The sequence below is a fragment of the Protomyctophum parallelum genome (assembly GCF_964188405.1).
Source record: "Protomyctophum parallelum genome assembly, chromosome: 20".
NCBI classification, from domain to species: domain Eukaryota; kingdom Metazoa; phylum Chordata; class Actinopteri; order Myctophiformes; family Myctophidae; genus Protomyctophum; species Protomyctophum parallelum.
In genome coordinates this window covers 38,366,950-38,379,097 of record NC_139718.1, presented here as the reverse complement: position 1 = coordinate 38,379,097, position 12,148 = coordinate 38,366,950, and the positions used below count along the sequence as shown (strand labels likewise).

Here is a 12,148-nt window from a genome sequence, read left to right as displayed (position 1 = left end):
ATAACACATACAGTGAACAGTGGTCACCCTAACTTTATCTGCCAGCACACATGTGCCATTACTTAAAAGAATAATAATCATTTAAAAACTCTCCCTTTGCTAAATCCCCTGACAAACGGTGTTCCCATTATGTATTCATTGATGAGGCCTGCTGTTTTTAGATTGTTGGTTGCATGACATAAAAACATCACCGTTTCATTCTGGGGTTGGGGGAGGTTGTATTGTGTGTCTCCTTTTTCTGATTGTTGTGGTTTGTATACAAAATTATACATTTGCAATAATATAATATGGTTTCTATAATATAATTATATCTAATACTGTATATATATTGTGTGTGTGTGTGTGTGTGTGTGTGTGTGTGTGTGTGTGTGTGTGTGTGTGTGTGTGTGTGTGTGTGTGTGTGTGTGTGTGTGTATAGAGAGAGAGAGAGATGCATTTTCACTTCAAACATCTTGACCAATGATCACAAGTCAGCTCTGCAGCACCTAATGCTTTTATTTATTAAAATACAAAAATTAAAAAAGTTTCCATAGGAAAGCGATACAAATGTGCAATCCAATCCTCTTTCATATCATATTTTTTTTAGGTGTATCGTTAATATTCTTTCCCATCATTAATAATAATAAACAGGCTTACCGCGTACTACAACAAGTTTCATAAGATATAAAATACAGGAAAGTGAGAAGAGGAGAGGGACAGTCTGCTTGTTGAGTCCCTATCTTTCATGTTAAGGGGTTCTGTACAGAAGTGGAGGCCATGGAACAAGATATAAATATACATGTAGCAGCCATTCCTGAGGAAACAAATCACCACTCTGACCATCTCGTAGTGAGTTTGGAGATAGGGAAATGGAACCAGCTGTAACAGGGCGGTGGTCCATGACGTTTGGAACACATATTCCATTAGTTCCAACATGATGTTGCAAGGAGTATTGTTAGCGGTCACTGTCACACACCAAAAAAAAAGAGAAACTAGCACGTTCACTGGATTTATGCTGAAGGAACTGCTTCATCACTTTTTTGTGGATGAAAAGAAATAGGCTTAATGCTGCACGGTACAGCAGCAAGTGCTTCTTTCTTTCTTTCACGCAGTTTCACAAAGGAGATTCAACATCGATCTGAGCTCCAGTGGCAATATCAGGACTCCAAATCAGCAGGGAATTCAACTTTAAATGAATAGCTGCTCTGTAAACAGTCTGCCTCTAACCCACAGAGATGCTCAGAGAGTGATTCAGCCTCATTTCAGTGAGGGGAGGGTCAGCTCCAGCTTCTATACAGAACAATGAGATTTGTGCGCTAACATGTCCCTCCCATTCTCTCGTCAAGTAACTGGCCTTTCAATGTTGCGTTTACATTAAAACAAACAGACACACACGCACACACACACAAAAAAAACAATTATTATTGACACAGGATGATGTATCTGGAAAGCGGTGCTGTGTGTTTATATTTAAACCACACGGGTCTGGCATGGCTTGGCAGGGATCTCCAAGCCGCTCTCGCGGCCACAGCAGGCTGGCACTCCGGCCGGGCAAGAGTCTTCCACGGGCGTGGGCATGCCCTGTGCACTGATCTGCTGAACACGTTGCCTGTAGAACGGGAACACAGAAGGATTTAGAAGAGGCTATAGAAAGATGTAGTGCAGAATCGAACATGCAAGCGGGCAGCAAATATTATGATATGCTTTATTGGAAAGCAGACAAAAATTGGATGATATTAATATTATACATCCCTCGTTTAAGTCTTCGCCAAGAAGAAAAAGAATACAGTAGTTAAAACCGATGATGTGTTGTACTCACCAGGCAGGTCGGGACATGACATAGTGAATGTCAGGCCTCTGGAAGCCATTGAAGGTAGAGGCAGCGGCCACAGTGTAGGCGCCCATGTTTTCGAACAGGAGCCAGTCGCCCACCTGCATGTCAGGCAGGCTGCACACCTCTGCAATGCGGTCCAGGCCGTCACATGTTGGTCCCCAGAGACTGCAGGGGTACATAACCTCATCTGGCTTTGGCTTCTGTTGAAAAACACAAGGGTTCAGTCAGTGTCAGCGTTAGCTTGTTATTGCATGTTAGCATGAGCCACTCGCAAATGATTAATCTGTTGTTGATCCAGTCCATTTGAACTTGCCTTGTGCAAGATTGGCATGGGGAAGGCATGGTCATAGAGGATACAGTTGAAGGAGCCGTACACGCCGTCGTTGACATAGTACATCAGGGTCCGGTCACTGGTCCAATCGTCTTCCTCTGTGAAGAAGACATCAATAACCCCCCCCGTTAACACCAGGAAGTGTCACCAATAACTATTCGAATTTTCAGATTGAATAAGAGGAATCTTCCCCATAATGCAACACTCTTACCGTCAATGCCAGGTTCGTTCTCGTTCATGATAACTTTCTTGGCAATGATGTTAACTGCCAGTGTGTAAGCAGAGGCCACGTAGTAGCGGCCTGGCTCAGCAATGACCCTCACGCCAGAGTCAGCTGGGAAATACTTGTCCACGGCCGGGTTGATTATAGCCGTGATCTGGCAACGACGAAAGAGGAAAAGGGGTTGAATAAAACACGACAAATCTTTAAACGAGTGCAAGTACAAATTTAGCTTATCTGATGCTCACTGATGAAATGCATAGACAAAGTACCTCTTCAAACTTTAGCTTGGTGTCATCTGAGCCAGGGAATCCACCGCCGATGTCCAGGAGGGTCATGTCGTATCCCAGCTCGGCCTATAGAGACGACGGAGGATTCATATGAGTTCTATTCACAATAGTTCTATCCCATGCAAGTATGTATCACGATCACGTCACTAACAGTACTCGTTCCCTACTCACCCCCATGTCGAAGACACAGCGGGCGTCAGAGATGGCCTGGGTGTAGGTCTCTGGGTCAGTGCAGCCACTGCCCACGTGGAAGCTGACGCCGATAACGTCCAGGCCCAGCTCTTTGGCCCGCTCCAACAGACCACGACACGACTTGAGTTGGGCTCCGAACTTCACGCTCAGACGGCACACCGCCTTGGAGTCATCTGTGGCAATACGCAGCACCAGCCTGAACGCCCAGACAAATGTACATTAGTGTACAGTGTGTAATGAGACAAATGTACATTAGAGTACAGTGTGTAATGAGACAAATGTACATTAGAGTATACAGTGTGTAATGTAAAGACAAATGCACATTAGAGTATACAGTGTGTAATGGGACTCTGTTTAATATAATTTTTTAATTAGGTTTTATAATAAAACAATTAAATCAATAATGACTGTGTGCTTAAAATGAGCCCTTACTTGGCATTTTCGTGATAGCGGGCCACTTTCATGAGCTCCACTTCACTGTCAAAGGTCATCATCTGTACGCCATGGGCAGAGGCATACTTGATCTGAGAGACCTGCTTGCAGGGGTTGGCATAGATGATCCTACTTGGATCCACTCCCAGCGACTGGACCAGCTGTATCTCCGTCTGCATGGTTTAAAAAAAATCAACATTGAAAGATTATAAGCGCCGTGTTCCACTGTGACACGACCATTTTAAATAGATCATTGCATGTGCTGCCTCAAGCGGTTCAGAAAAACCAATGATGTTACTTGTAATGTAATTAATTCAGACACATTCGAGGAATATCTACAGTACGACACTTAGTGTCTTCCAAACACACCTTGCTGGCACAGTCAAAGCCGGCCCCCAGGCAGGCCAGCGTCATAACCACAGTCCGGCTGTCGTTGCATTTGACAGCGTAGAAAGGGGTGATCCGAGGCATGGCCCTCGCCCAACGCAAGTGCTTCTTCAACACGTCCCCCAAGTCACAGACGTAGAAGGCATCTCTGTCATCCTGGAGGAAACAAGACGTATCAATTTAACGCTGAGACTTCCAAACACCGACAACCGAGTGGTATGACAATCGGAAGCACAGCGGAGAAGTCTGGCTTACCGTCATTGATGACTCGTTGATCTTCTGCTCGACGATGTCCCGGGCAGAGAAGCCCTCTTCCAGGAATGCAAAGTCAGTGAGTGTGTTCATGGTCACAGTACAACCTTTGGATTGGTCTCAAAAGGAAACTGGAATAGAGAAAGAATAATGCATGTTGAGATTCACTTCACTGCATTTTGCACTGCTGGAAGAAGTACTCAAATGTCTTGAGTAGCTATACCACAATGTAGGAATGCTCTGTTACAAGTAAAAGTCCTTTATTCAATATTTTGCCGTGCATTTGTCTGTCTGTTTTCACTATATTTGAAATAGGGCTTAAGTGGTCAATTCATAATGTACCTTTTCCCTTCCTAGAAATGTAGTGGAGTCAGAAATACAAAATCTGTCTTTGAAATGTAGCAGAGCTAAAGTCGTAAGTATCCAGTGATACACATACCAAATAAATAACCCAAACAGCAGATCTACAAGCTTGTGCCTGCTATGTTTAAACATATTTGAAAAATCTTAAAAGTGTCAAAATAACTACTGATTTGTAGCTGCAATGCAGTACAGTACAGTACTCTAACAGGTTACGTTAAGTACAGAGTACTCCAAGTTAATGCAATTTGTTACTGGCCACCACTGTATGCTATACTCACTTTGATAGTAAAGAGATGAAATTCACTTCAGCTCTTATCAGGTGCAGAGCAGCCAAGGAGGTTCACCAGTAAAGTTGAATCCTTTCAGATAAGACTCGAGGCCAGGGCCTGAAGAGTAGCCAGTGTGTGCTTTCCTAAAGTGATTATTCTGAAAGAAAAAGCACAAGTGGACATTATTTAGACTCAAAATCTCCATTACCACAAACAATAAGTGTTGGTCAGTAAAAAAACACATTTGAGCACTTTTTAACACACACACACATGACACACACACGCCAACCTGAGCTTCTGAGCTTGTGACTAAATTCGGTGTATTGAATAATCAATCACCACATGCCCTCTTACACACACTGTTCTACCACATTGATTCAGGTCAAAGAGACTGCCTGACAGTCCAACTTTAAGCCTGGTAAGAATTACTTCACAAAACATAGTATGTATAACATGTATGCTGCCTACTATAACTATTAACTACTATAACTCTATGCAATATACAATTAAAAGTTAAAACAAATAGTTTATCTAAATCATTGACAGAATATACAGCTTTTCACATAATGGTTTCTTTGGTCTCTTTGTACTTTTTTTGTAAATTAAATATTGTAAATTAATTAATGTATGAATGAAAGCACAGGCCAAAGCTGTCTTAAATAAAAGTAGGGTGACGACTCAAGCGTTTAGAATGTACTCACTCATGACTCATTGATCAAAAGAATGAATGTACTTGGAATTATAGAGGAATGCAATGTAATGACGTAATACGCTAGCACCGCCCCTGCTACGACTCAGTCCAATGGAAAACGGATCCGCCTGCAGTATGATGTGATTGACGCGAGAAGGAACCAATGATTGGGCGACTTAAATGACGCAGGCACGCAAGCGCGTTAATTTGCCGGTTCCGGTAAAAGGCTCTCTCGGGGCGCCATGCGGCGTGAGCTTTTGGCTTGAAACAGCATAGTGGAGGATTTATCGCACATTAGTCATTGTGTACAACGGACATATAACCGATCACAAAACCAGTATTATCTGACGAATAACAGCCAATTAACGCCAGAAAGAACTAAGAAAGACATTTTTTCCCCCTTAGATAACGCCGGTGACCGCCCCCGGCGGCTGAGCATGAGCCACGTCCCAACCAAGACACCCGTTATGTCACCTAACGTAGCGTTATAACGGTTTTAAAACAAACATTACAAGACACACATTAAATACTTATATACGAACAATGCCAAATCATAATGTTACCTGCCCATATAGGCGACAAATGAACAAGCAAGCAGTCTTTCTTAACACTAAAGTTAAATAAATGTACGAATCACTTCAAGTGCTAGACTTACCTTAAAAAGCATTTACAAAGAGTTTGTCCATTAGACTAGAATTCTGGGGTTAATAAAAAAAGAGTGATCCAGGTTCCTGTCGGCACCGCAGTGGAAGGGCTGTGTGTGTGCGAGCGTGTGCGTGTCTTTCTGCTGTGGGCTCAGAACTGAAGTGGAGGCTGATGAAAAGACACCGACTGCATTTATAGCGATCTGGTTTCCAAGGCGACGTAGCCAGCTGAAACCGGCCTCCCATCTACGTATGAACCGGTTTAGGCTTGTCACCGAATCACATGGTGCTTTACTGCTTTACTTCAGACAGACAGAGAGGGACAGAACACACAGACAGAGAAGGACAGAACAGACAGACAGACAGACAGACAGACAGACAGAAAGACAAATAAATGGTGCATTATATAAAATGCACCATTTACAGACAGACAGACAGAAAACTGCTTCACGTTTTGTTCATACTTTGTCTTTGCAAAAGAACGCGCTTCTTCCCAACCCCATAGCAGAAACAGTGAGAAGAAAGTATTTTTCCACCTTTTTTGTAAATAGGCTACTGCCTTTTGAATGGTATTGGTAAATTGCATTGTCCGTTATTCTGTATGTGAATGCCATTGCCAGAAATGACATGCAGCCTTGCACACCGCAGCTGTATTCAGCAGGAAGCAATATAGTCAGACCAGTGACCTCTCTCTCGAGTCTCGACTAGGCCTACTAGTCATGCACTTCGTGCAGAAGTGATGAAAGTGTAGTAGTTTGAAATGTTGCATTTTAATGAATGAAAAAGGTAACAGCTAATATCAGCTAGAGAGCTGTCAGTGGTTCCCAAACGTTTTAGCCTGTGACCCGTTCTTCAAATGTTTGTAGTGCCCTTGAGCAAGGCATTGAACCCCTACCATGAAATGTTCTATGAGCAGGGCCTGGCGGTAAACAAGTTCTTGAGCTTAGTCCAGTTACCCTGGGTAAACATGGTAACTTTGCTTTGCTTTGTTTTGTACATATATAGGCCTAAGTAACTCTGTCAAAATGATGTGTTATGCCTGAGGAAGGTCCGGAGGGACCTTTGCATTATTAAAGAAAATACTTTTGTACCGAGCAAATACACAGTGTGCGGGTGTATTCTATTCCTTGATGAAAGGTAACAGCTAATATCAGCTATAGAGCAATCAGTGGTTCCCAAACTTTTTAGCCTCCCCGGGACCCAAACTAGTGAAAATAGCAGATCTACAAGCTCACAACGTACAGGTTTTTACTACTAATTAAAACATTTGTTTTCTAATTTATGGAATTTCTTACATTTTTCTTTTATTTCTTCATGAAAATTACTGAAAATAATTAATAGTTTTTAATTCATGAAAAAAAAAAACATTTTAAAAGTTTTGAAATAATAATTAAAAACATAATGTAGGTAACTAAAAATAAAGGGACCCGGACCCTCAAAGAATGAGCCAGACTAAAGGATGCGGCCCATAATATTAGGCGTGAGTACTGAAGGTGGTTATTTATGGTGTGTGGTTAATTGCCAGGGACGTGCACACACGTTAAAGGGGGCTTCAGCCCCTGCCTTTTTACCTGTCTGTAAAACATCTGCCCTCTACAGACCATGAATGCAGCATTTACTATGGTGAAAGAAATTGAAAGGCCACTCCTTTCCATGCCATGCCGGAAGCAGCATTCAGGAGAATTGATTTTTTCCCCCCGAAGTCTCCTGAACTTGAATGCAGCATTTGTTTAGAAACCCAGGTCGTACACTGCATCTGCGTACACTGCATTGAATGCAGAACTTATTTAGAAACCCAGGTCGTACACTGCATCTGCGTACACTGCATTGAATGCAGAACTTATTTAGAAACCCAGGTCGTACACTGCATCTGCGTACACTGCATTGAATGCAGAACTTGTTTAGAAACCCAGGTCGTACGATGCATCTGCGTACACTGCATTGAATGCAGAACTTGTTTAGAAACCCAGGTCGTACGATGCATCTGCGTACACTGCATTGAATGCAGAACTTGTTTAGAAACCCAGGTCGTACACTGCATCTGCGTACACTGCATTGAATGCAGAACTTGTTTAGAAACCCAGGTCGTACACTGCATCTGCTAAAGAGTGCATGCGGGTTGAGCCCCGAAAATAGCAGATATACAAGCTCTCAATGCTGCAAGTCCGTGTTGTGAGCTTGTAGATGTGCTATTTTTGCAATTCTTGTCCAAAAGTGCCCTCTTACGGGATGTCAGCCCCTTCCTCTCTAACACTCTCTGCACATCGCTGGTGGTTGCTAGGGGTGATTGGGTGAAGCAGTTGTCAAGCTGTCACTTAGGTGGTTATACTTATGGTGTTGGGTGGTTGCTATGGGGTAAAGCAGTAGTCAAGTTGTCACTAGGTGGTTATTACAGGGTGTTGCTTTGCGGTTGCTGCGGTGTTGAGCGATGCAGGCGACTTTCACAGCCAGGGCTGAAAAGTAGTGGTGTGTAAAGTAACTAAGTAAATTTACTTGAGATATTCGTACTTTACTTGAGTATTTGACATTTCCAATACTTTTACTTCTACTCCACTCCAAAGTACATTTCGATACCGATACTTTTGTACTTTTACTCAAGTAGATTTTGAATTCAGGACTTGCCTACACTTAAACAATTTAAACGTATTTTAGCTATTTGAAAAAGGCCGATCTACAAGGTCATGCCGCATCGTGATGCGAAGCATTGTGAGCTTGTAGATGTGCTATTGTCAAAAAATCGTGAGGGAAAACAATGAAAAATGTGTGTGTGTGTGTGTGTGTTCCAATATTTACCTTGTTAACTCTGAGTTTGGATATGACCTCCCTCAAAAAATGCAGATCACTTACATCTTTTAAAACAGGCCTGAAAATCCACTTTTCAGCAGGCCCAAGGGAGAGGAAATTATCCTTCCCCCTTAAACAGGTGACAGGTGTGTGTGTGTGTGTGTGTGTGTGTGTGTGTGTGTGTGTGTGTGTGTGTGTGTGTGTGTGTTCCAATATTTACCTTGTTTACTCTGAGTTTGTATAGATCCAAACTCACCTCCCTCAAAAAATGCAGATCAGAAGGCGAAAGGGCCTTTCTGTGTGGAGTTTGCATGTTTTCCCCGTGTCCCCTAGGGTATACCCTCACAAAAAATATGCAGTAATCCTGGTCTCTAAATTGCCTCCCCCTGGCCAGCCTGGTGGAGGGGAAAGGAACTGGTTGGAATAACGTGTTCCTTCCACGCGCTACGTCCAACTAGGGGAACTAGTCAGATGTAAAGGAGCAACTTGGACAACTTGAAAGAAGCATGAGTTCAAGTCCGTTGCTCTCCCCATGTCCCTGGGGACTAGGTTGGCGGAGAGTGTGTAGAGCCCAGGATCACATTAGATAATTGACAAATCGTGGGATAAAAAAAAAATGCAGATCACTTACATCTTTTAAAACAGGCCTGAAAATCCACCTTTCAGCAGGCCCAAGGGAGAGGAAATGATCCTTCCCCCTTAACCCATTTGGGGGAGGGGGGGGGACGACGACGACCCCTTTTGGTGTTTTAAACATTATGTTATAATTTAGCTATTGAAAAATAGCAGATCTACAAGCTCATAGCGCGCCACCGAGTGGCGCGCTACGAGCTTGTAGGTCTGCTATTTTTGAAAAATCGTGAAAATATTTATTGCAGAGAACTGGAGGATTCAGAAGACTAAATGGGTTAAACAGGTGACACCCCCCCCCATCCTTTGGCAGTAGGGGGGCTTTGTCCTCAGTTAGTAGCAGCAGGGAGTGCCAAGAGGTGCATCATTCAGCCGGGTTGTGGATTGGGTGTGGTGTTGGTGAGAAGACTGCCGACTGCTGAGCTCTGAGTGGTGGAGTACAATGGATGGCCATTATAGATAATGCCTGCAAGTGGTAATTAAGTTATTAATTAGTCTAGAGACACCATCCATATAACACCAACCTGGGTGTGAAAATGGACCCGCAGCTCAACTACAAGGCACACATCAAACACCTTTATGCAAGAGCTCATTTCTCCACCTCAGGAACATCTCCAAACTCCGCTCCACACTCACCCTGCCAGATGCTGAGAAACCCGTCCACGCCTTCATCTCCTCCAGGCTGGATTACTGCAACGCACTACTCGTCGGGATCCCTATTGTTTTTTATTTATTTAATTTTGCCATGCTTTTTGAACCTTGTAGCACTTTGAGATTCGAAAGAATGTAAAGCGCTTTATAAATAAAATGCATTATTATTATTATTATTATTATAATAGTCTCGCTCCATTTTGTACTGTATGTCATTAAATGTTTTGATGAATTGAAAATGGAGGACCCTGATGTAAACAAGTCTTATAGTGCTTTTTCTGGTTTATCCTCGTAGCAGATTTTGTATTAACCTGTACTATCTTTTGAACTATACCCATTCTATAAACTGTGAATACAATTTTCAATCAATCAGTCAATCAATCAATCAATCAATCGCATAGGCAGACAGCTATTCCACAATCTCCGAATGCATACTGTCTGGAACTACACCTACAAATCCAAGCAAGGAAGCTGCCTTTTTCGTTCACGAAAATATATCTTTAAATATCATTACATTTTATTTTGTAGTGCTAAGCAGCACTTCTATTTATATAGAGGGTATGCGCGTGACATCATCATCAAACCCGGAAGTTATGCAGGAATGCCTACTGAGTGGTAAAAAACTACTTTCTGGCCTTGACAACCCATTCATCAAAACAGAAACGTCCAATATGATTGCATTAAACAACGTCAAACAATGTTAAACTTACTTTGCATGTTGCTTTGCCACTCGATTTGCCACTCGATGTGCCATTCACTTTATTATTATTATTATTATTAATTAGGATAAATTTGCGCGACTTGTAAAGACAAAACGGAAGTAGGTAGAAGGCTTCACGCTTCATCGCTTGCTCATGATCAGCGCTTCCGCTCTCCAGAAGCATTTGAAAATTGCGAGAGGCAACAGTCTGGCCACGTGAGACTATCCATATCATATATATCTTTTTTTTTCCTTCCGTTTAAACGTAACTATTCCAGTAAGTAAAATGAGTAGATTCTCAGCAAAGTTTGGGAGGAATAACTCACGTGGTCACCTGTCAACTGGGAAGGAGGAAGTTAATCCCGTAGATGCAGACTGCGGCCTTCTGCCAGTTTAGTGTGACAGCACGGGTCCGCAAAAGGACCCAGTCTGCTCAGACAAGGTGTCAACCTGTTGCTTCTACTAGACCTTGACTGACCCTTTGCCTGGTGGGATTAGCAGAGGGCAGATGACACGTGCATACCTACTATCTGTGGAAAAGGTCTAGTGTGGGTGTGCGGCGTGCAAATGTGTTTGCGCTAAACTCATAACAAAGCAGTAAACCAGGTGAAACAAATTGTGTTGAAATGGATGAAACTGCAGACATCGCTCCCTCCCTTCCTTCCTCTCCCTCATAAATGCACGCACACACGCACACACGCACACACACACACACACACACACACACACACACACACACACACACACGCACACACGCACACACAGCTGACGCATTTAGGTATCTGGTCATATACAGTGAGAAAAAAAGAGATGACGTATAATATTATAATATTATGTAGAATTCTAGTTTAGTTTTTGATCAAAGTTTTTTTATTAAAGGTATATTCAGTGATTTCACTTAATTCAAATATCACTTATTTTTTTGTTTTGTTGTGATAATCCTCCCTACTATAGAGTGTGCTGGCCATATAAGGAGTTACTCCCTGTCCCTAGTTAACCCCTGGGGGTCAAAAAACCTTAGGTTTCGTTTTTGACTCTCTATCCTGATTGGACGAAAGGCTGGGTCCCACAGCCAAAAACGAAACGAGAACATTTTTTTCCCCTTTTTTCGCTCCCCTCCCCCCAGAGTTCCCGCTCTGAAAGAGCCACAACCCCGGTATCTTGCACCATATGAAATAAAAGGCACATACAAATATACATAGACATAATAGAATAATAGAAGTATGCAAACAAATAATAATAATAAAATAATAATAATATGTATAAAAAATAAAATAAATAAATAAAGACAATAATAATAATAAAAATAAAAATAAATTACAGTAGGGTCAGTATAATAAGTTAAGGATTGTTGATGTCAGCCGCGTTCATCCTCTCAATGTGTGTCAAAAAAGGTTGCCAAATGGTGTAACATTTTTAAGCACCGGCGTACCCTCTTGTGGAGTAGCGAATCTTCTCCAATGTCAGATGATGTAAAACATCATTAACCCAAGATTTAA

At 42.3% G+C, this 12,148-nt stretch overlaps 1 protein-coding gene across 1 annotated transcript; it reads right to left on the bottom strand.

The window, feature by feature from the left end:
- Positions 1 to 470: 470 nt before the first annotated feature.
- odc1 (ornithine decarboxylase 1) lies at positions 471 to 6,066 on the bottom strand. Its single transcript, XM_083791527.1, has 12 exons — positions 5,896 to 6,066; positions 4,559 to 4,706; positions 3,921 to 4,048; positions 3,648 to 3,821; positions 3,279 to 3,451; positions 2,826 to 3,042; positions 2,637 to 2,720; positions 2,356 to 2,521; positions 2,127 to 2,242; positions 1,799 to 2,013; positions 1,088 to 1,588; positions 471 to 994 (listed from the first exon to the last, which is right to left on the bottom strand). Exons 3-11 carry the CDS (start codon positions 4,008 to 4,010, stop codon positions 1,450 to 1,452), a joined length of 1,374 nt encoding a protein of 457 aa, XP_083647653.1. The 5' UTR covers positions 4,011 to 4,048; positions 4,559 to 4,706; positions 5,896 to 6,066; the 3' UTR covers positions 471 to 994; positions 1,088 to 1,449.
- Between the last annotated feature and the right edge of the window lie 6,082 nt (positions 6,067 to 12,148).